Raw genomic sequence first — 25,300 nt, 5'->3', positions numbered from 1 at the left:
CAAGTTAATATTACTATGCCTCCGCGCGGCTATTAGTGGCATTACATTCAGTAAACGTGGTGTGTCACTGCAACTCGCATTGTCTCCACCAACAGCGGCGTGCCATTCTCACTTCGCGGTCTGCTTCAACACAATTCTCATTTCAGGCTATGCACACAATTGTCAGTGACCAGGATGAAATCGGACAAGCTTGTGCGCAGAGTCGTCTGAACCGTCCGTAAAATATCAGAATGTCCCACAATCGGGACCCGAACTCTACCCCAGATGGGTTTAGGGTCCTGAACACGAGTGAGCTGCGAGAGCTTTTAAAAGATGAAGAAAAAATGGACCAGATCGTCAGACTCAGTGAAAAGGTTACTACTTTTTTCCCCCGTATTACCATGTTATTCTGTATTTGTATCGGGCTACGTGTATACTACGAGTGGCTAACCGGATGAATGTACTTTGTTGGAAGCTAGCATTGGCTCGAATTAGGTACTTTAATTCTGTTAACTAGCTAGTTTTGCCCTCATATTCGTAGTTAGCTAGCTGGAAGGCTAGCTAGCTAAGCTTGCATCATTGTTGAACGTGCTCCCAATTCCAGCAGTCCTTAGGAATGTTTTCGTCTAGATTTCCTAGCCGGGGTAGGCAAAACTGATACTTACAGAATGTTTCTACGGAAAAAACTGTACATCACGATAGCGAAGACGAACGTTTTAGCTATTTTATGCAGCATCGTTATATTTCAGAGCCAAATGATGTAAAGGTAAAATCACACGCGGAATGACAATGTTTTACGTTTACAAATTATTTATTGTGCTTCAAATAGCTGATTGGTATGTGTTACGGTCTTGCAGAATATGATAATGCATGGGGATTTTTAACACGCGCATTGCTGACAAATGTATCTCGCTCACATGTACGCACACAAGCACGGCTGTAAATGTGTATAGGTCGTGTCTTGTTCTGTCTAAATTACCATCTTTCAGGCAGCAGCAGGTGCTCAGGTTATTTGCAAACTTGAAGAGGCAACTGTAGCTCTGAGCCCTGCATTGATCAAAGATATAACCACATCATCACAGTGCCAGGTTAAGATCTTGACAGCAGTGAACATTTTTGTATCGTTGTCTTTAAATTTGCCAAAACCTGATGCTATCCTTAATTATCTTAGACGTGTTAGATTTTATTTCTTAACAACCGTACATTCACCCTTGTTAGATATCCGATTTTCAACTCGTTATAGACGCTTACATGCTCATTTATTGAATGTCCATTGGCAATTGAGGGAATTCAAAGAAAGCTTGTCCGACCAGAAATGGCAACACTAATTTTCATTAGAAGCATGCAGACAATTGAAGATGTATTGTAACAGTTACACAATTTTTGCATCCCCTTCCCAGTACAGTGAATGTTGTTGCATACAGTCTCAAATACATTTCTGGTGTCATATGTTGAATGATGAATGGGTTCTTGTCAAACCTAATCAGGTATGCTGTTCCTTCTTGGACAGAGAGAAAATTGTTGCTCATCTGGGACTGCTCGTGTGTGAGTCCGAGTAGAAAACTTGGCAAGAGATTTGAAATTTGCATCGCTGCTGTGGGGATTGATTCAGACAAACGTTACCTAAGTAGATGCTTATTTAGAAGCAGACTTTGCTGTTCAGACGTGGGAATGTATGGTGGTAAATTAGAAGCCGACTTTCATGGATCCTGTGGGTGCACAGTGGGGCTGTGTCTAGCTGGAGCAATTTCCTGTCTAACCTAACATTGATATCTTTACAGTGCCTCCCTGTACTGTCTCTGTGCATGCAGCAAAACCCTAAGCTTTAGATCACTGTTGGCAGTTTATTTGTTAAATGCCTTTTTCCATTCTAGACTGTCTGTCAGGAAAATAGTTCCAGTGTAAAATAAATAAATAAGTTAAAAAAAGAAAGAAAAAAACCTGTTTCAACTGCTAATGTAAATTTAAGCAATGGAGAGAGAATTCCATTTACATTTACATATCCAGCTAATCATGCCTCCAGTTGGTAACTAATAAGCCTGGTTGTGCAACTGTGTGTATGAATGTCACGTGATGGTGCGGTGGTAGTTGAGGTCTTTGTGAGTAATCTCTGGCCTGCAGAGTTGTGGAGACCACAGGCTGTGCGCATGAGCATTCCTTTTGGAGTCGCGGAGGTCATCTCTACACAGGGTGTCGTTGTAACAATGATTAGATTAATGTACTGGGGGCACTTGCATCAGCCGCTCTCCATACAGTCACTGGGCCTGTTATCAATTAATCAGGGATCCGGCACACAGGGGCACGGACCAGCGGGCCAGAGGCTTTGGTGTTTCCTGGAGCTGGTTGCACGTAGCGCCGCAGCTGGACTCCCAGGGAAAGTGTAGAGAGAATTTTTTTTTACTAAGGAGTGTTCTCCCATGTTGGGAGCACCAGACGGGTAATTCGGCAAGGGGGGGGTTTAATGAAATGCTGTTGCGCGGCGGCGGTCATCAGCCTCGACCTGCCACGCAGGATGCGACAGGACTGAACCTCCGTGTCTGCTGACGGAGCAGATTCAATTACAGTCATCTGGATGCTAACGCCCGCTTATTTCCAAACGACTAAATTATTCCCTCAGCTCACTGCTCCCGGTACCGCCTCCCATCCACCATCCCCCCCCCCAAACCCTTTCCGATGTGGGCAAAATTTATTTGGCTCTCTCTGGAAGACTCAAATCAGTTCCTGCGGGTTGATAGATTCCAATAAAAATGGAGAACAAGCTATTATCCGTTCGAATGCCTGTGGCCCCATTGCACATCTTGCAGTGTTCTGTGCTTCATGCTCTTCAAGTCTTGGCAGATGACGAGAAAATACAGTGCGTGTGGGGAAAATCAGTTCCCACGTACTACATCTGCGCATGTGGAGGCTGAATATAAATGGTCTATGTACGTGTCAAAGCTCTCTTCCTTGAACACACTGCTTCCAGGTCCAGGTTGTGTCACAGAGGATACCCAAATGTTTGTCGTTTTACGTAAACAGTTTTTGTCATGGTTTATGAAGAGCAGTTCCTCAAGACCCAAAAAAAAAAAAGAACCTCAAGGAGTTTGAAAACATGTGCTCAATAAACGGAGGTAGGGGCAGTCGGGACAGGAAGTGGTTCATCTTCACATCCTGTTTAGGGGAATTGTAAGCAAATCGGAATTGCAACGTATGAACGGTATTTGTTCTTGACCACAATGCATAGTGTCAACCCCCCCCCAGTCACAGGAAATGAATAGCTGAGTAGCTGCTTGGGGCTGAAAGTAGTCTTTTCTAAGACTTCAGGCCAAGTGTTTGAAATTCCAGAGAATCTTATGCAGCTGCTCGGATTGCACTGTAAGTGTTCCTTATGGAACCACAAATGTGGAAGACATTTAAAAGAGTTAAGCTGCCAGGTACCAGCAGTATGGAGTGCAGTATGGATTTTCACTGCAGAATGCTGGCAAGGAAGTGGTCTAGTCTTTTCTGACTGAGCTCAAGACAGCTGTATGGTTTACATCACAGGCAACACACAGCCCTTGTACCGGGTCTGTTAGTACAGCATTATACTGCATTGTACGGATACAGACTTCCCTAGTTCTCACTGTGGAATGCTGGGGAACAGAACCAGATGCTGAATTTAAGCTAACAGGTCTACTGGAGAGGACATATCTGTCATCTTACTGCAAAGTATAATAGGAAAAGCCAAACCATGTCCATAACTAAACATTATAGCCATAACATTATAACCTTAACATTATTGTCCTCATTCTTGCAGAATGTACCAGCAATGTTTAAATATTTCATCCGTCTCATTTAAAATTGACAGAGCAGGATACTTAAAGCAAGCTGGCATGTATCAACAGCATGTGTAAATGGTACCATTTCTTAGAAAGGCAAGTTTCTTTTCTGAATGCATTTAATGCCTTAAGCGCACATTTAGAACAGAATTAGCATAAGTGTTATCCAGAGGTTATAATCCATGCTGATTCATTTGGATCATTGGAAAGATTCTTTGCCCTTTGAAACGCCCACGTGGGTGGTGACAAGTCGTGTCCCAACCCTTGCATTGTGCTCTGATTATAGTGCAGAACAAACTCAGGTCTGAAATATTCGCCAAATGATCAGCTGTTGCAAGATTCAGTATCTCAAGTACATTTTTGTCCTTGCCTTAACTGAGGAACAACTTGGAAAGTATCTTATTTTTGGTGGATATTCAACAGCACTATGTTAATTTCAGTGACTAGCGTCACTCATAATGAGGCCTAAGAGCATTTTGGCTAACTGAATTTGCTTCATTTGGTTAAAACAATGAATAGAAATTCTAGATGTCCCCTGTCTAGAACCAAAGCCTTTGGAACGATACATGAGCATATCGAGCAACACGATAATGGGTGAAAAGACTGAAAACATCTCCCTTGGCACACAAGAGCTGTCACGGTTTAATCGTTTTAGACAAACACAATACAGAGCAATTTGGTCTTACTGTGAAAAATTCTGCTGAGTGGACCTATCATTGTTTGTCATACAGTAACTGCTTATGGAGTAACACATGGCAGGAGCAGATTTGATGTACTTCAGTGAACAGCCAAGCCATTGATGCATCTCAATGTCAGATGTTTCTCAACCACAATTTTCCCAGAGAGACAGCTGAAATTAGATCAATTCTTTCTTGCGAATTCAAAAGCTCTAGCCAAATGAAGACATGGTTATGTTTTCTCGGGTTAAGAGCAGTCATTATATTCCATGTTGTGAAAGACCATCAGGGCAGGAGGGAAAGCTAAGTTTACATCTGTTTTTAGCTGCAAGTAGGAATATTCATTCTTGTAGCCATGATATTCTTCCATGTACCTTGTTACCCCCTCCGCCCCAACCAATTTTCAACCAATGAGCTTGATTTATTGTATAGCTGTGCAATATTTTGGTACAGTGTTGATCCGTCAACTGTATATTTTGAAACCCAGATTTAAGGACTGTAAACACAGGCAGAGGGTGTATCAACATGTCAGTGAGCCTTTTTCAATGATAGGAAGGGATTTACAATGGTCTTGTAACAATGTTTAACACAAAAATCTTACAGCGCATACAACCTTGTGTTTGATTCATTTAAGTCATTTCTTTTTTAGTGGTTTTTAGCATCAATGTCTTCTCAGATATCCAGACTGTCAGAATGATCCACAAGGAACAGGCTGGGAACTGGATCAGAATGTGTAATCTGAGAAAAACTGCTAATTCAGTGCAGAATAAATGTCGTCCCCTCTCACGAACAAGTCCAATATTGTCAGTTATATTGTTCACTTATTGTCTGATGCAATACAGGATAACTTGAATTCCCATTGGTAAGATATCCCTTCAGTTTTTTTTTTCTTACTGTGAGAACCATAGAGTATTTCCCAGATTATTAGAGCAAGTCGTCCTCCAAACTCACAAATCTTTCTAATATGCACTTGTCATGTCCATGAAGATGGCTCGTTTACCAAAAGTACCTAAGATTTGGATGTGTAGTTTCCTGTACAGATTTGGGGCAAGTTGTTGAATCTGGCAGCCATTTCTGTTTTCTGGATGGGATAGGATGGGAGGACAAGAAACTGCCTTCTACTGTTATTTCATCTGACCTCACACTCGACTGTCGTGGTGCAAAATACAAAGTGCAGTGCAGCAGACCTGGGTCAAATACATAGCTTAATTTTTTTGGATTCAAATACTTTTCCACTTGATTGATTTTGCCTGGTGCAAGTGAGCCAACCAGCAGGACCAGACGACGGTGTTTGCCGTTTTTGAGAGTATTTCATGGGTTCCAATAAACAAGAGAAGCTCAGCATTTGAATCCAAATCAATTGCATATTTGACCTGTCTGCACTGCAGTATTCTTGTGAAAAACAGCCTCTCAAAAAATAGCAGAGCGATGCCTCTTTAACATTTGAAGACAGAACACACTCCTGGCAAATGAGCCCGCTGCATTATTTCCAGTTCAGTGCAGTTAAATGAATTCTTCATTTTCCCTGATGGGAAAATTATCTTCGCAAGCCTCCTTATATATATAAAAAAAAAACTGCACAGAGGAAAACATGAAAGCAACTGAGAGCATAAAAATGATAAAACAAACAAAAATATCAACAGCACATCCATACATAAGTAATCTAGAATTCATGACAGCACAGTGGCTCCATGAGCATAAATGGAATCAAAGACATTCTGGATGTGTACCACAAGCATACACAAGGGCAATCAATAAATCAAAATGAATTAATACATTGACAAACAGGATGCATGTGTGAAGTTTTTGCAGCACCACAACAATAGGCTGAAGCATTTTGGTATGAATCAAATAGTGAGGTGAGAATATGGAATAATTATTTTCTCTGTTCCACTTGAATGAAGAAATTGTAGTCTTTATTGTAGGGGTTAAGCCCAGCTATTTAAAATTGATCTTGTCTCACTTGTTCACATACAGTATATGTGCGTAATATACCTATGCCTATACAGTTGTACTCCTGAAATAATTCAGCAAATGCTGACTTTTCTGATGTATTTTAGGCTACTACCAATCATTTCAATCACTCCATGTCTTCCAGTTGGGTTTGTAAATGTGTTGTGTTGGCAACTATGCCACAGTCTTATGTTTGGCATTATTAAAAACAAAATGAACTTTTTCTTCAATTTAGTAAATTCTTCATATCTATACGGACACATCTTAAAAGTATATATTCAAAAAATTTATAAAATTGTAGTACAAGTTTTTTCCCTTCCACCTCCTGGAAAACAAGATTTTACGAGATTCATTATCGTGTACCAACGGGCATGTATTTAGATCAAATGTCTATCAATTTTCCCTTACAATCAATATCCTTTCATGCAGCAGTGCATATTCTCCCACCCCCCAGAGTCATAGGTTATGTCTCTGCTTCCCCTACCCATTTAAGGTCAGTCAAGTCGACTCCCTGCCCTCCATAAATCCCCCCCCAAAAGATCAGTTTCAATCGCGTATACGTTGTGTTGTTCTGTTTCAGCTTGTCTTTAAGACCTCCTGAAGTTGGCAAAACCTGGAATGCATTTTCACATTAATTCTGAAATAATCAGACAGAATATTGTATATTTAACTGTTAATATTTTTCATGAAATATCAAACCCCTTTACTGGTGATGAATGAATATTAACATGAGTGTGAACAATGTATGAATGAAATTGTAAATGTTTAATTATTTGTATTACATGGAAGTGCTCGGATCCTCATGAGTGGTGACATACTTGTAGTTTTAAGTATGAAATTTCCCTTTCCTGGTAAAATTAAGCTTTGAGTTGGTTAAGCATTAATTAAAATCCAGATGCAGCACTCAGCCTTGCTCAGAAAACGGTGCTTCCCCTAGATAACAAAAGGATTAAATTATTTAACAGATCTTTTTAGAGGAAACCACTTTCTCTTCAGAAGAAACCCATGAATCCTTTTCCCCTTAATGTGCAGTTTTATCTGCCTGTCTATATCAGAAAATGAAAACTTTATGGGGATAAAAAACACTGTTCCTGCCCATTGCAGGAGACCTTTTCAAATTCTGGACATGTTCTGAGTCAACCAGCAAAAGAAAAAAAGATTTTCCCCAAGAAAATTACTTTTCGGAAACCATGGTGAAATCCTGATTGTGATGGGCCTTATTGGATGGAATGTTGGGTACATTATTGGACATGTAGCAATTGAAAAGTGTTATTAAAATTGTAACAAAAGAGAACCTTTCTCACATCTTTGTAGTTTTGACATAGACATTAAAGACCTTTGCTTCACACAATGTTCTTCTGTGCTTTGTGGAAGCAGGATTTCCTTTGGTTCTCTTTAGATTGATTCATTCATCTAAAGCAGATCCAATCACCCAGGCTTTGTGTCTCTGGAAGTATGTTGAAGTTCATGGAGAATGGGCTTTCATTTAGTGCAAATTATATAAAGAAAGTGAGCCACAGTTTGCCCGGTGGAGAAAATCTGTCTCTCGCTGATTTTTGGTTTGTGGAGGAAATATAGACTAAGATCAGAATCCCTTGGGCAAACAAAGCGTTACATCTCTTCTGGTCCACGCTGTGGACAGTATTGCTTGGATTTGCTGTATCCACAGGCTTGAAACCATAAAGCAACAGTTATAAACTTGCTCCAGCATTCATCTTTTCATTTTGGTAAGAAAAAAGACTTTATGAAGCATGCTAAATTTGATGATATCTGGCTTCAGACAGTTGCTTGCAAAGTCAACATTTTGGTCTGTGGTTTTAAGTCGATGCTCGGACTGTGCGACTGGATGCATTATTATGCAAGGTTTTTGGTTGGGGCTCTCTGTCTCTGGCTGAAAAATGTCTTGTGGGGACAGTTTTTTTCCCCTCATTGTGAGGGGCCGTCAGTGCTTGGCAAGAAACGATTCATCTTGCATTTCTTTTTCTCATTGTACTTTGTATTGTAATAGGGGGCCAGCCTGTAGCCTAGTGGGACCATGACTGGGACTGGGACCGGGAAGGTTGGTTGTTAGTGCTTCACACCATACGATCCGTACTGCTGCATAGCACAGTTATTTAGCCCCGCGTTGCTCCAGGGTTACTCTTATTAACTGTAAGTTGCTTTGGATAAAAGTAACAAATTGTTCATTATCATTATATTGCAACTTGCAGCGCCCTGACTAGAGGTTGCATTAGGACCAGTTTCACCTCTGAACAGACCTCAAGCACTCCCCTGTCCAAATGACACATATGTTGTCACCATCTTCAGCTGCATATTGTTTTTCCTTGACCAATTTATTTGACAGATCTCTCCTAATCTAAGCACAATTAAATCACAACGTACAAACTCCATCATTGTACTCTGTTCCTCCTCCATTGCAGTGCAAATGTTGAATTTATTCTTTTAAGTAGGGGTTTGTATATCTTTGGCTGGTTGTGTCCTGGTGTGTGGTGTTTCTGTGTACTGTGTACTTGCTTGTGGTATGGACAGTTAAATGACTGGCTGACTTTGCCTTGAGTTTTGGGGTTTTGTTAAAATTATATAGCCTGATCTAGGAATTAATGAATTGTGCATAATCTCAGCAGTGCTGAGTCATCTGCAGTTAAATTGAATGGGTGCCATAACCGCAGGATATGCCACCCCAGCCAAGGGGAAGAGCTTGGCTGATGCCCAGACAGAAATTCACCCTTACTGCCTAATAGCAACAAGTTGCCTGTGATCATATACTTAATTGTTTTGGATTCAAGTACATTTCTGCACTCCATTAATCTTACCTGGTGCAGCTGAGCCAATTTCATAGGTTCCAGTACACCAGACAAGCTCAGTACAGTGTAGATATTACGTATAGTGGGCTACAGAATTACTGGCACCTCTGATGGGCAATGCACAAAAAATAAACAATATGATTACTGAGATAAACTCAAAATGCTGAGTGTGTGAAAGATACTGTAGCTACTTTGTTTCAATGGAACCAACCAAAATCAAACATTAACTGAATAATTAAAATTTCAGGTCTGTTTTTCTTGCATAGTTAGTCATTACATATGAAATAGAATTAGGTCCTGGTTTCATGGGTAGATGTGTTGTCACTGGGCATTTTAAGAAGTGGTTGCACTTTAGCCACACACCCCTGCTCTTTTAGATTGTGGACTTGTTGCTTGCTCAGTTTTTTGGCTCTGTGTGACTCTGCAGCCCTTTCATTCTCAGGACCCTTATTCGCCATGGCAACGAACCCCCAAACAGCAGTGGCCTGCTTGCTTGCTCATGACCTGATGGGTGGAAATTTTCCCGGGAGATGGAAAAATATTTCTGGCATTATTGGCTGTGGAATTCCATTTATAACACATGTTGAGGGCAGCCTGCTATTTTCTACTGCACCCCCCACCCAGCACTCACACATTCAAACACTCACACACTCACATACAGGCACATGTACACACACATACATTTCCCTCACCCGTCCCCCGCCACAGACATCAGTTTTCAAGATGCCTGATGAATCTCACAACTCGCCAGCCATTCAAGCCCTGAACGCACTGGCATTTCCTGGCTTTTGTGATTTGACCTCGAGTACAGGGCTGCCTGAAAGCTGTTGTTCGTTTCTGCTTTTCTGTTCTGTGTGTTGTGTGAACTTGAGCCGAACCTGTGGTGGATAGCAGGAATGCTTAATCTCCATGCAGGAAGGATATGGGAATCTCACGAAGCAAATCGAGTGGTACAAACAATGTTCTGCATTGCTGCCGGCCTGTAACATTGTGCGCTTTCAAGTTGCTAATGTAACAGGTCTTTGTTTTTTCAGCCTGCATACTTTTCTGCAGAAGTCCAGGTGTCAGAAAGTCAAAGTCCTGCCATGTGTTTCTTCCACCCATTAACTCCAGCTGAGTTCACCAATTAGTTCCACCACCAGGCTGAAGAATTTCGCTAATTAGCAAACCCAGATGACTGCGGCAAAATACTGGGGAGGAATTTGACTTTCTGAACGTGGATGTTCCACCTCTGACCTGCTCTTAATACACACAACACGGGGCAGAATTATAAATGTCCCGGAACGCACACACTGTAAACGGTCAGCATCGGTCACGTCCACCGCGCTGTAAACTACACTGACAGCACAGCGCTTTGAGGCAAACAACTGTCATTGTGTCCAGTTCCAGGATCTGCAGGTGGACAGGGAGACCCTTCTGACCTCTAACCGGAGCCTGGCCGAGGAGAGCCTTGCCCGACGGCCGCGCCTGCAGAACGGGAAGCTGCAGCTGGCCGAGAAGTACAAGGAGCTGGAGAGGCTGAACGCAGCCTGCAGGGAGAAGCAGAGCCAGCTCGGTAAGTCCACGTCTCCTTAAAGCTTTGACCCCAGCACTGGACCATAAGCAGACTGAGAATCTCAGATAACAACTTGAATCGGCTGGAATTGGTGCCCAATCATGTGCCATGGGCCAGGTTTTCATTCCGTCCGATCGCTTCATCTGCTGATTTCATCTCGCGCATTTGGGCTTGCTGAAACATGAGAACTATGTATAAACAATATTTTCACGGATAGACTGCTTTGTTGACATGAGTTACTTGGTTTGCAATAAGCTGTAACCACTGGCTTTGCGTTAAAGGTTAGCTTGTAAGATATAACCGGTGAAGGTATGCATATCACGTGTGACAACTAAGAATTAAACAATATATGAAAATACGAATCTTAAATGCTAACAAAGAACACTATAAAATAGTTATAGCTGTATATATAATTTTTTGTCTTAGCTTGACATGGCTAAACGGCTCCAAAACTCTAATTTAATCATCAAAAAAAAGAGTTTCCCACTGGTAATTACGACTTTTGGATTTCCAAAAACACATGAACCCAACATTGGTTCCCTACTCTCAGGTTGAAGGCGTGTTATTTTGTGAAACCCTGCATACTCCTGGCCCTCCATAGCACATGTTTGGGCACCATTGCTTTAGGAGCAGTCTGCATTGCTTTCTCTATGCCAATAACAGAATCATGCAGAGCGTTGATTTACAAACAGAAAAAAAGCCTGAATGGTTTCTTTGAGCTGAGCCATTTTTCTTTTTAGTCATAATGTCGCCGTGTGTATAAGAATAGCATCCAAACCCTCCAGGGCGTGTGGCCCTGGCAGTGATATCTCCACTCCGCCAAGAATTAATGTTCCATAACAACACGGCCTTTGCATCTTGTTTATGGGGACAGAGTAGTCCGCAGCACTGTGACCTCTGCTCTTGTTATTGTTAGGGGCAGCCTGTCGCCTAGCGGCTAAGGTACATGACTGGGACCCGGAAGGTTGTTGGTTCAAGCCCTGTTATATCCACGATAAGATCAGGATAGCTGTTGAGCAAGGCCCTTTGTCCGACACTCCTCTAGGGGGGGATTGTCCCGTGCTTAGTCTATTCAACTTTGTCGTTTTGGAAAAGAGCATCAGCGAAATAACTTATTATTATTATTGTCGGCAGTGAGCTCTTCTGAAACCGCACAAGCGAACTTGGCTCAGGTTAAATCCAGCCTTGGACCACACCCCAAATCGGACACGATGGCAGTGGCCTTAGCCCTGCTTTGATATCCCGTTGGGACGAGACGAGGATGAGAGGTTTTCACCTGGCCTTCCCGTCTGCTTTCAACAGTGGCCAGGAATAACCCACCGGCAGTCGTTTGAAGGGGGAACCGGTGGGAACCGGTGGGAACTCGGTCGGGTTTCAGTTTCCCAAACAGATGCAAGACGTTAAAGGAGCAGCTTTCCATTGTTATTTGGTTTGGACAGCCAGGCTGGATATTTCTGTGTTCCTCCCTGTTCCTTTCTGGACAGCACTGGAGGTCGCCTCTGTTCTCATGGTGTGTTTCATTGGGTTTCAGAAACCCATTGCTCTCAGGGAGTAGTCGGTTACCATCAATTAGGCTGTCTAATAAATGAATTAGTACAGGAAGATTTAGCATACGTACAAAAATGCTAAGAACCGCAATGTCAGATTTTCTTGAAGAGCACAGGCTTGGACAGCGGTGAGGAAACGGAGAGCGAGTGTGCGAACCACGCCATTGGCTGCTGGCTCCCTCCTCTTCTGGCCCTTCGCGTTGGCTGGAAAAACAAAAGCTCTCTTTATTGGACGCAGAGAATCGGCTCGTCCTCCGGGGACCAGAAAGGTGGACGCAGGAATGCGGGGTTCCGCTGTTGCTGAAACAGAAACCCCGGACTGAACTCCATATGGACCTTTAACACCCCTGGCTTGGTACTACGTGCATGAATGATTTAGGGTAGGGAAATGCGGGGAGTGCAGAATGGTACATCACCTCACATTAGCTTTAAACCTCCCAGGTGCATTAGTGTGTGCTTCCAATCTGAGGGGGAGCAAAAGGAAGGGGGATACTCTCTTGGCCCTTCCCACATGTGTGCCAAGATATGAATTATTTGTTGACTATCGCCCCCCCCTCCCTGCTGCTACATAGTCTAGCCGACATAACAAATGCACTTTAAAGAGCTTGTTTGGGGGGAACAAATGACAAGGGTTGTGTAGGATTGCAGAATTCAAGAGTTTCTTGAAACGTGCCCCCCCCTTAAGTCACTTGGTTGTAATTGCGCCTGGAGGCAGCTAGGCCAACGTTTCGCTGAATGGCATCCCGCGGTTCAGCCGTCGACGTTTGCCAGACAGGGTCGGGAAGCTTGGTCTCCAGAATAACTGAAGCACGACGTTGGAAATCTGATAGTTCCCTTAAGCGCTCCAGCAGAACTGGGCTCTGTAATGGTAATTCCAATTGCCGGTGGTATGCCGGGATCATCTCCGCATGGAAATTCCGCGAAGAGGAGCAGCCCCCTCCGCTGTCGTCGTTCCATGATGGATGGAGGGCGGGACGCTACCCTTCCTGCCTCCGTGTCCGGGTAACCTTCGCCGCCACGTCAGGCAGGATGGGCGGGGGAGTTCCGTCATTCGCCAACATCTGATTCTCATTAGGCCAAAAAGAAGGTGAAAAAAAGGCTGAATTCCACAGCTGGAGGGTTAAGTTGGAGGGGGTGTCGGGTAGGGGGGGGGGGGGGGGGTTGCGTCCCTGCTGACTTTGCATTGCGTAACTGCGCTCGTTGAGAGATGGAGGATATTAGCTCCGAAACTCTCCAGGCCCACAGTGCTTCCAAGGTCGGAACCATGGCCTCGGACCACACAGAGGAAGTTCCTGTCTGACAAGCATCCCTCAGCCAAGGAGAGGGAGCATTACAAGCCGGCAAGTTGGGAGTTACAAGCTTCCACACTGAAGGCCGCACACTCTACAATTCAATACACCTCAATTCAACATTATTTTTCTTGAAGGCACATGACCAGTCAGATGGCCTTCTTTGCCTTGTAGATGTACTCCATCTTCCCCAGCCCCCACCCGAGACCAGCAAATTCACTGCATGGTAATGGCTCATAATCTTTCCACGTGACTGCTAATAAGAGTTGAAAACATGACATGCGTTGTGTCAAAACATGTTTTAGCAAGTTGGAAGTTGGAAGTGAAAGGCCGGGAAGCCAGGTGCATGAAAACCAGCAGTTCATCCCTCTGCTTGTTGTCCCCTTCCCGAGCTGGGAGACAGGAAGAGCTACCCCCTGTGGAGGGAGAGGGAGGGAGAGACAGAGAGGCAGAGAGAGAGGGAGAGAGTGAGAGAGGCCGAGCGTCATCATATGGAGCCCTGACAATGGAGGTCCGTGGGTGGGGGGATCCGGGCCATAGGGAGAGCAAACATGCAGAGAAAACCCTGAGAGGAACCGAGTCCCTCCCTCTCTTTAAAGCGTGAAGCACTTGGTTTCAATTACTTCCCACAGATACACAGCTCAGACAAATCTGCAGCCAAACTGTGTGTGTGTGTGTGTGTGTGTGTGTGTGTAAGAGTATTTTACCGGTGGGAGAGTTGGTAATTAACAGGGAACATGTTTCCTGTGCTGTGTGTATGTGTGGGTGTCTTGGCTGGTGGGGGATAGTTATCAAAGTGGGATTAAGGCTATTGAACTCCAGCTGGGGTTCCTAAGACTGGGCTTAACCAGTCAGTGTGAGAATGAGGACCCTTGTGCTTTTCTTTTCTGTCCTCTGCCCTCTGGGAGTAAGATGACTAATGTAGGACAGGCCAGGGCTTACCCTCGTGGGAAAAGTAGTACACAGTAATTGAAAAAATTGGACATTTAGATATTTTCTAATGTGTATCAAAATAAAGGTAATTTATCAAACTTAAAACTTGGTTAGGAAGAGATCATGCATTCTAAATACATGACTGCATTATGTACTTTACATCGTCTATGCATGACAAACTACTTTTTATGACAAATACATCAAATTTAATTGGAAAATATTATTATTTCATATTCCGCATTTTGGCTTCTGGGTAGACTTGTTACTGAAAACTGAGTTATGAAGAACAGAACATTTCTGTATTTTTATAAATTAGAATATATTCAGAAAGTCAATATTATGTGAAATGATTACTAATGATCTCTTTCTTGGAAGCAGAGATACAGTTAAATAAGTGTGAATTTTAGTTTGAAAGGCAAAAATAATTCGATTTTCAAACTGCACATTCATTGGATGATGGTGAACCCTTATATAAACAAATTTTAGTAAAGTTATCTAGAACCTTAAACAACTTATGGATCGTACTGAGTAAATCAAATAAAGAAAGACTGTGCAGTCATGTACTGTATCTCCAGTCTGTGCAATGTGTTTTCATTTATATTCTCAGTGTGGAGCAGTGCATATACTTTAACAGATTGCAAGATTTATGAGTGCTAATAAACATTAAAACAATGGTATGGTAGCCATATGGGAGATTGATATCAGAATACCTGTCACGTCCAACCACCCGTCTTTACTGCGTCTGAAACCGCAGCAGGGTTATACGCTGCCTTTGATGCGTGTCATATTCCAGGCCATAAAGGAATTGCGAATGTGTGCTGGGGGTGCGTAATAGAAAGTGCTTCATGAAGAATGTGCAGACAGTCGCCGTAAGACATTGGCTGCGTGCTCACAGGTTTCTTACATCTCGTTGAGAAGTGTCAGATTCCGCGCTGTATACGTCTCCCACGACCTCGCGTTTGTTTTGAAGAGGCGCGTAGACGCGGTTCCCGCCGCGGATGGAAGGGGAGCGGGACGCGGAGCCGAAAGCCGGGCCGTGTCTGAACGAGACTCCCGCTCGCTGCCTGGGGCCCACCCGTGCGGTTTCCGTATCCTTTCTTTGTCTCTTCGCGTTTGGGGGAAAAGGACACCGGCGGTTTGCAGAAATGGGGTTGCAGGGGCTTGCTCTTTCTGCCCAATCTTCTGCAATTTTCTTTTCTTTTATTTAAAGATGGTCTGCCAAACTTGTTTTTCTGGTGGAACTCAGCCAAAATGCACAATGACTGTGAATGTGAAATGTATCACATGTGAGAGATGTCAAAAAGGCTAAAGAATCCTTGGGAAAATGTAAATGGTCTGCATTTATATAGCGCCTTTATCCAAAGCACTGTAAATTGATGCTTCTCATTCACCCATTCACACACACTCACACACCAACACTGATAGGCTGCTATGCAAGGTACCCACCAGCTTGTCGGGAGCAGTTAGGTTAGTTGTCTTGCTCAGGGACACTTCGACACACCCAGGGCGGGATCGAACCGACAACCCTCTGACTGCCAGACGACTGCTCTTGAGTCAATGTGGACCCACACCGCCAAATGTGTTGATTAAATATGTGCATGGTGTTCGGGAAAAATGCCCTTTTTAACATTTCACAGGTGAGCATCATCTGATGAAACAGATCCCAGTAAAAATAAAAATAGCTATACTTGAATTAACTTTCGTATTTATTTGCAAAGAAATGACAGAAAGTGAGAAAGCTTACTGGCTTTCTGATTTGAATCAGACATAGTAAGACATAGTTATGCACACTTTTCCAGAAGGGGGGGCTTTACCAAAACAAAAAGACATGAAGCTGGTGTAAGGGTAATTTTCTTAATTGATTCTTAATTGACAATGTTTATTACTATTAGACCACTTTCTGAATTAAGTGCTTACTAGGAGTCTTTCTCTGTCCCCCAGCAGACAGACAGTGTTTGACCTTAATGTCTTTGCTTCTCAGCTAGCACATTCTGGTTTTACAGCAAGGTCAACAAGAGGTATTCAGAAGAAAAACTACTTATAAATGTTCATGGCCAGCTTCATGTCTTTTTGTTTTTGTAAAGCCCCCCCTTCTGGAAAAGTGTGTATAAGAGTCTAACTATGTCTGATTCAAATCAGAAAGCCAGTAAGCTTTCTCACTTTTATTTCTTTGCAAATAAATACGAAAGTTAAACTCAAGTATAGCTATCATTGATTTTACTGGGATCTGTTTCATCAGACGATGCTCACCTGTGAAATGTTAAAAAGGGCATTTTTCCCTAACCCCTGCCACGAACATTTATCAGTATTTTGTCTTCTGAACACCCCTTGTTGACCTTGCTGTAAAACCAGAATGTGCTAGCTGAGAAGCAAAGACATTAAGGTCAAAGGCTGTCTGTCTGCTGGGAGAGAGACAGAGAAATACTCCTAGAAGGCACTTAATTCAGATAGTGGTCTAATAGTAATAAGGATTAACACTAAAAGGTTATTTGTAATCATGTGATTGTCTTTATGTTAACACACATTGTCAATTAAGAATCAATTCTTAAGAATCAGAATTACCCTTACAATGGTTTGGCATTATTATCTCTGAAAAAGCTTTCTCTGGCAACAGTAAAGCAGTCGGTGCTTGTTGTATTTTTTTTCTATTAGAACAACCACATTTTTTACAGGAAGTGCTCTAGCATGTGTGAACGCCTGTGTGTACGTGTATGTACATGGGATGTGGGATGTGGGGGGTGGAGGAGGGGTGATCTCTGAGTGTCAGTGCATTTCAGCTTGTGGCTAGTGAAGTCTTTGTTAGTCATCTCATCTGACCTCATTTGTGGAGAGATTCTGTGCACTATGAACACACCTAAACTTTGGAATCCCAGGGCGACCACTGCTGTGGGTAACCCAGCCTGCGATGAGGATACTGCCGCCCCAGGCTGAGATAACACTTCATAATTCATAGAATATATTTATGACTCATGTCTCACTAGAACATGTTTTTCTGCTCTCGGCCTCTCCCACGTAAATTCTTTTTTTAATTGTAAGGTTTTTGATGTAAGGCTGGGCAATAACCATCATTGCCATCATGTGGTGTATTGCCCTTCTTTTCATATTTTTCTGTATTATACCTGATGCTGCAGTAAACATCCAAACTTTCGAGCTGAGTGAAGCTTCAAAGTCTCAATGGCTGCCTTATCAACACCCACATGTTTTCTCCTCAGAGGCAATTCACATTGGTGGTTTACCGCTGTATCAGGTACTAAGAAAGAAAAGATGAAAGAAAGGCAACAATGATCGTTACTGCGCTTGAAAAACATTTGATAATTATCGTTGCGATATATAGCCTAGCCCTAGTATGGTGCTGATCTTGCCCGGGTTGGTCTTATCAGTGCAAAATGTACACACATGAAAGTGGTGTCCCGTCTCAAAGCCATTTTCTCCGTAAGAGGCAAAGTAGGAGTAGTTTGTTATCATTCAGTCATCATTGACAGCTGTTCGGCTGGACACTTCCTGTTGTTCTTATGCAGGACCTTTTCGGGACTGTAGTAGTAGTAGTAGTAGTAGTAGTATTGGTCAGGCTGTCTTACAACCTGACTCTCAGGCAAAGGGAGAGTGGAAAACTAGCAGTTCTCAGCCCTCGAGGATCATGAGTTGCTGATCCCTGTCTCCCAGGGTTCCTCAGAGTCACCCATGTACTATGTTTGCCTGCCAACCCTGGTAAAATCCAGCTATGACGAGCTTGAAATGACAAAATTACAGTTTCAAAGCATGGCTTGAGCTGGTCAAACCATGAACTGGTCAACCAGCAACCTAGCAACCTAGCTGTTTCTCAGCAGGGTAGAACATTTTCAAAATTACCCAAGATAATAACCAAGCCAAGTCCGGCAAGATAATCAGTATTCTATATGTGTTGTCGTTATTGCTCAGTCAGTAAAACCTCCCACCCGCCTTCATCTGAAATGTCTGAAAATGCCCCTCGGCCAAATCTGAATTCATTAGAGGCCTGATCACAGTAGATGCTCTGTTGCTTTTTTGTTCTTCATTGCTGGACTGTACTGTGGGCTGCGGTGTTCTTTCAGTGTGGTTTCCTCCCTCCCTCGGCTCATGCAGGCTTGATTTTGTGGAGTCGTTGGCATTTTCTGCCACTGCAGACGGATGCAGGTCTCCACAGCTGTGGCAGAAGGTGACCGCAGATTTTCCCCCTCCTCGCCGCCCACCCTTTCCTCCGAAGAGAGCGGCCTATTTGTGGTGCTTTTGTCCCCGGGGTGGCCGAATTGTTTCTTCTCCCAAATGTAGGTCACTCACAGCTGTTTCCAACGTGTTTGTTCGGGCTGTCAGTCACCTCCCACTGCGCCCTGTGTTGTCCTAGGTGCAGATTGGGTGGCAAAAATTAAACACCAGCACGCGGGTGAATGGTACTCGGCACATGCAAAGTGTTTTGTAAAACTGATACTAAATGCAGTGTTGGATTGTTTGTGGCCAACAGTGTTTTTGTGACCTTGGAATTATAAGGTTCTGTCAGGTTTCATACTGTTCAACGGTATTTTTGTGTAAAACATCACACATATTTAGTGCCGTATAAACAATATATGACATACTAATTTTTGGCAAAATTGTGTGAATTCAGTAGTCTCATCTGACCAGAATCTAAAGAAGGTTGTTTCATTGTAAAATCAATTACCTTGCTCTGTGCCCCAATCTATACAGTCAGTCAGCCAAATGCAGTGATATTGGAAAAAACATTTCTGCATTTTCCAATACGGTGAAAGCGTGTTCTGCTCAGAGAATAAAGCACAATACAAACCAACCAGAAAGGCAGTGAAAGGCCTAATTATGAATGCGCTGCTGGCAGATGATGCATGCCCCTGCGGGGGCAGACCCGGCCACTTCACAGCCCTGACAGCGTTGGTGGAAACCCAACATCCACGGCCGCCTTCACTGGAGCGGCAACCGTGTTACTGCCTGACCTTCTGTTGCCCCGTAGTGCTCCTGAAGTGGGTCCCATAGCGGCCAGCTGCCCTGCACATGCACGGGCGTGCATGCGCACATTAGCATAATGACGCACGTTTCCATAGCTACGGCAGGGCCGCTCTTGGAGGGGCAGGGTTCCTTTCGCGCAGCTGGCCTGAGCTAATGGAAAGTGATTGCTTCCTTACCCTGCCCCCAGGCAACTTGCTCGCACTACAACCATTTTGTGGAGCTTGCCGTGCTGTGGAACCTTTCTAGTTGATAGAGCAACTCCTCTAGAGAGAGGAGTGTTTTTTGGTAATTTTTCGCGGTCGAGAGGAATGCCCTCAGACGGCATGCTCCCTCAGCCCGTAGTAATGGTCCCAAGGGTCATGTGGAGTATGACATCACTTTCCAGCTGTGTTCAGTGCTCTGTTCAGACGTTCCCTCTTACGGCTGCGGGTCCATTTCAAATGCCAGGAGCTCGCTATCGACGTCTTGGCTCTGTTCAGTACAAACTTTCGTACAAGCACAATCTACACGCTTCTTTGGTTTCTTTTTTCTAAATCAACATTTAAAGTGTATTGGTTGCTGAAATGTAAAAAAAAATATTGTGTGAATGTAGAAAGGTGCATCACTTGTATTTGGTCCCGAAACAAATTGTAGTTAATATTGTAGTTGTTGTTTGGCACTGCTGTACCATGGCAGCTAAAGTCAACATATCTAAAAATATCATGTTCTTCTCTTTTTATCCAGAAGCCAACACTGAGAAGCATAGCCCCCAGACTGCCCAGAACCTTCTCCAGGAAGAGGTCGCCCGTGCGGAGGAGGAATCGGAGGTAAATTCTTTGCTTTGGATTAGCTGCGTGAGCTACAGCACACAGAATATTCAAATGAGTAATGTAAAATATATTAATAAGATACAGTTATTGGTGATCCTATCCTGGACACCTCCATAGATGCTGAATCTTTTAATGCTTTAACAACATTATTCTCTAGAAAGAATTCAGTGCCCCGAATCACTGCAAATGCAGGAAAGCTGTTAAGACTACAGGCAATAGCATGCCCCTCAGTATTGTCTTTAAAGCAAAGGGGAATTAGCACAAATCTCGGAATATATGTCAGAAATGTCAACCTTTAACCTGAAATACCAATATTGCATTCATTTACTAGTTTTATTGATCATCAAGAGAATGAAAGACAAGACCAGCAATGCATGTGTGTTTTTCACCAAGAACTGTAATCAATGGTTAAGTCAATTGGCAGCTCATGCGTTGAAATGAGAATGAGGTGTAATGGAGCTTTCCAAGCTCCACACACACACACACACACACACACACAGATGTACCACATTTAATCGACATTGCACAGTCCATTGAACTGCTCATCTACCGACTATTCCATATACGCAATTATCCTTATTGCACATTTACAAATAATTCCCTCTATGATGTGCATACCATGCAGTCAAACACGCATGCATCAGAGGTTACCTTGGCAAAAAACGAAAGTGTGCGTGAAATCTTTTGAAACAAAGCGTAAAACATTAAATTAAAGTAAATTCAACATGCAGAGAACACTGAAAGCAAACATGCAGGAGTAATTGGATAGAAACATGCAATAATACCTACTTGTGTTTGATTATATGATAATCTGCTCACACATTTAGCAGAACATGCATTTAAGCATGCTGTAAGTGCTCCTGAGTGGAAAGTGCTCTTTGTGAATTAAAAAAAGCGTGCATTGGGCACTTTCAGAAAACCAGAAAATGGCAAAATGCACGTCTGTACATATCTACATATCTGGTTTTCAATGCCATGTTGTATCTGACTGGAGCTCAATTGATTGGATCTCTCGTCGTGTCACAGTGTGAGCAGGCATTCATGGGCCGACCGCCGTTAGGAAGTGAGCGTAGGTGTATTAGGAAGGGGGGTGAGGTAGCAGAGAGAAGACATGGGGGGGGGGGGGGGGTGAATCAAAGACGTTGTTTTTCATCTGCCCCGCCCTGCAGGCCTCATTAGGTCTATTTATGGAGGCTGCCTGGGGTGCAGCCGTAAATAAGTGACGTTTCCTCCACCTTGCGCCGCCTTTTATCGGAGGATTCGTAAAGCTGCAGAGACCTGATTAATCGCTGCACCCCTCCCCCTGCTTCCCGCTCCCCTCCCCCACAGTGGAGCTGTTCTGTTCGCTGTCCTGAGCTGAGTACTGATTTGACAGGGGTCCCTCTATAGACGTTGCCGCAATACGTTTGTTTCTTTACATAAATGGATTTGGTCAGACTTGCCATTATAATCGGACCCTTTAATTCAACCACGCACACCGCTCTGCATGTGGTACTTCTCACAATGCATTCATATTTTTATCGGCTCTGTATTTAAATTGCCAAATTGCAACGTGACTGCCATGGGTAAAATACTGGCTGGTTGGTTATGTCACATTTGTATAGCATCTGCTCGCTGTATGGTACAGTATTTTTATTTGCTTAGACGGGAAAAAGTGAGCGAGAAAAGGGCAATGACTGCCCGCTAGTATGCTGAACATTAAGACAGGTGGCCTCTGTCTGCTGCGCTTAATTTATGGCTTCCCGGTGGGCTCCCGAACCACTCGAGCGGCAGTCGATGTGTTGCGGCTAAAAACGCAGGCGTCATTAATTATTCACTCCCCCAAAGTGGGACAGAACAGGGGCTCCCACCTGCTCCCCTTGACCCAGCTCGGGTTCATCGGACTTGACTGGAAATCCTGGACTAATGTATATTTCATAGCGCTGGTGCGCGCGCGGTTTACTTCGCGTGGCGGAGCTGCGTATCCCCCTTGGGATTTCCTCCTGGAAGCCAAACAATCAACAGCACATCCCTTCGACTAACGTGAGCAACGGCATCTGCGTTCAAGAAGAAATGACGGTGCGCTGCACCTAGGCCCTGTTTTTCTACTTCTGTCTGCCATGTTTATAACTTTTAACAGATGTAATGTGCACTGTCACCATAATGTAAATAATTCAAGTAACAGGGAGAACTGCTCTAAAATGTACACCGAAGCCTCTTAAACGGTCGCGTGAAACTGTTGTCTCAGTACGGTGAGGGCTTCTGCTGTCTTCATACCTGTTCATTTGTTGGCCTGCTTTACAGGATCTCCTGGAGAGGTTCATGGAAGGCCAGGTTCCCCTGGAGGGCTTTCTGGAGTCCTTCCAGACCTCCAGGAGGGTGTACCACATCCGCCGTGCTCAGGCCGAGAAGATCCAGGAGTTCAACAGGCCCGAGCGCAACCTCCTCAGGAAGCACAAAAAAGCAGAGGAGGAGAAGAAAGCAGAGCAGCAGGAGGCACGCCCAAATGGTTTCGTCGCCCAGGGGCCTCCCCGCGTCTTCCAGCTCCGCTACGGCCTAACCCCCGCCATCATCCTGCCACACTACCCCCACCCCTCCGCCCCCGCTCCCCCCCACGGAGCCAGCCTACCTCCCCTGGACCCCCACATGGGCCAGGCCCACGCTTTGGGGCCTAGTGCTCCGCTCTCTGGCCCCGGCCAGCCGGTGGGCCTCAGAGTGATCGGACAGCTTCCTGGGTGGCCGACCAGGCCCATGCGATTACAGCAACTCTACAGGCCAAACCACCACCAGCCGGAGCCTCCATTTCGATAATGCTACTGCCTCGCTTCTTTGGGACTTGGAACAAATGAGGCCTGCTACATGTCGCAGAGTTCACACAGAACACACACTGCCCGTGGCCTTTTCATTTTGGTCATCCCAACTGCCCATAAGGCATATTAACATTCTCAAAAGGGAGTTCAACAGAAGCCATAAAGTCCCACAAATGTAGCTACAAACGTGCCAGTCAAGAGGGAACAAGGGACATAATTCTTGTTGTTGTTTTATTTTCCTGGAAAGGACTGGTGGTGGCAGCTAGGCTATACCAGGCCCAAAGTGGCACCACAGAGGCTAATGGAGATCACACAGGCCAGCTGGGATCTGTAGTTCCACACAGAGGGTCCCCTGTCTGTTGATGTGTCTGAAAGCAGCGGGGTTTTATAAATGGCTCATTTGTTTTGTTTTTGGTGTCGATTAATTAATAAAGTCCAAATCATGGTGTTTATCATGAACCCAAAAATGAATTATGCTGTATTTAATTCTGCAGTAGTTGCAACTGGAGTGTGCGACTACACTATACACACTGCGATATCCTACTGTATCTGTGCCGCCATGGTCATAAGTATTCAAATAGGAAAATATCAACAAGATCAAAGTGTTTTCATCAAATTTGCCTCACATAGTATTTATAAGAACATATCGAGTACAGCTGGTCCGATAGTTATTTGTACAGCTGGCACATATACACTGGAAAAATGTGTTTGTTAAGGCTTCACAAATATAATGTTATCATTGGGATTTTAATTATTAATAATATAGCTGAGTCTGTGGATTTGGAACACGGCTATTGGCTTTGGATGCTGTCCCGAATAGGAATGAGTTTTTCAAGGGTCAGTATAATTCCCCTGGTGATGCCGATCAGCTTCACAAATAAACCTAGACGGCTACAAAACTCTGCGTGTCCGTATGCATGTGGGTGCTTTTGAGAAGTCACATCGGCGAATGATTTTCTTGTTTACAAGGATCCTATTTGCAAGCTTATAAATCGTGTTTTTTACTGCTAAATGAGAAATGAAAGCTGTATTCCAAAACTAAAATATGTAGCCCACATCTTTTTTATTTGTTTTACTTTTCTCCACAATGGTGAGATATATACATTATATTTTTAATGATTCCCCTTCTGTGTGAAGGCCCGTTTGAGATTCGCGAGATGTTTTGATTCGGTGTGGTATCAGGCTGTGTGAGTAAAATCGTGAGCTTCGCTGTTTTCTGCTCATTAGTGTCATGTGCCGTCTCGTCTCTTGCTTTTATTTGCCACCGCATGTACCGCCTGAGACACTCCCTGCATTAACTACATAGGCTTGGGAGCGATTGTAATTCCGTCCACTTTCGACTGTTTCGTCCTGAGTAGAAAAAAATAGTAGACAACAATGGAGGTGGGTGGATAATAGCTACTGGCTAATTATTCTGCTATGTAGGCTAGCGTCCGTGCTGTTTAGCCAGTATACTTCATTTTGCTAAATTAATATTCCGCGACTTGGCACGGTGAGCCGCAGTAGATGTCCAGCAGAATTTAACAGTGCAAGCTGTGCTCAGAGGAAGAGTCCGGCGGGCAGGGGAACCGCCGCTGCGCTGACAGGTGAGGCCGTTCCCAGCCAACTTCAGACCCAACGCAGGCCCTCCAGCCAAAGGGAATCCGCCACAGGCTCTCTCGGTGGATCAGACGCGGCTGGCACCGAGGTGAGCCTGATCTCGACCGCTCCGCTCCTGCCTTACCCATCAAGGGCTCTGTCACGGCACGCATGGTTTTTATTGAATGCGCTAGTCAAACAAAGCGTCTCATAATCCTTTGCTTAAACAGGCCATATTTTGCTACTGAATCAGCAAGACACCCAAATTCTTCACTTCAGACTATGCATCAGAGGGAGCCAGTCGTTGTGCTTCGTGTTCACATATATTTATCTCACATTTGTGTTATGTTACAAGTGTGTTACTGCACACCAATCTGTTTGATCAATACAAGGCTAGCACGTAAATTGCGGGTGTTTTTGCTGCAGCGATGCCTCCCATTACCTAGATAAAGTAGTTTATGCCAGCACTAGAATTCAATGCAAATATGCCGAATAGTTTAGTTTCAATAGCACATACAAATGTGTGCAGCCTTATATGTACATGTTTGGCCTGCAACAGTAAGCGGGCAAAATGTTTTTGTGGCTTTTATTGATAGCCTCAATTAAATATAAAATCGAA

General features: G+C 43.9%; 1 protein-coding gene across 1 annotated transcript; it reads left to right on the top strand.

The window, feature by feature from the left end:
• The first annotated feature begins 54 nt into the window (after positions 1-54).
• On the top strand, positions 55-23,570 carry vps37d (VPS37D subunit of ESCRT-I). The gene is made up of 4 exons (XM_061250189.1): positions 55-353; positions 10,594-10,765; positions 20,229-20,311; positions 22,598-23,570. Exons 1-4 carry the CDS (start codon positions 231-233, stop codon positions 23,102-23,104), a joined length of 885 nt encoding a protein of 294 aa, XP_061106173.1. The 5' UTR covers positions 55-230; the 3' UTR covers positions 23,105-23,570.
• The last annotated feature ends 1,730 nt before the right edge of the window (positions 23,571-25,300 follow it).

Source organism: Conger conger, chromosome 7 (genome assembly GCF_963514075.1).
Source record: "Conger conger chromosome 7, fConCon1.1, whole genome shotgun sequence".
Classification (NCBI taxonomy): Eukaryota; Metazoa; Chordata; class Actinopteri; order Anguilliformes; family Congridae; genus Conger; species Conger conger.
This window is presented reverse-complemented; position numbering and strand designations above follow the sequence as displayed.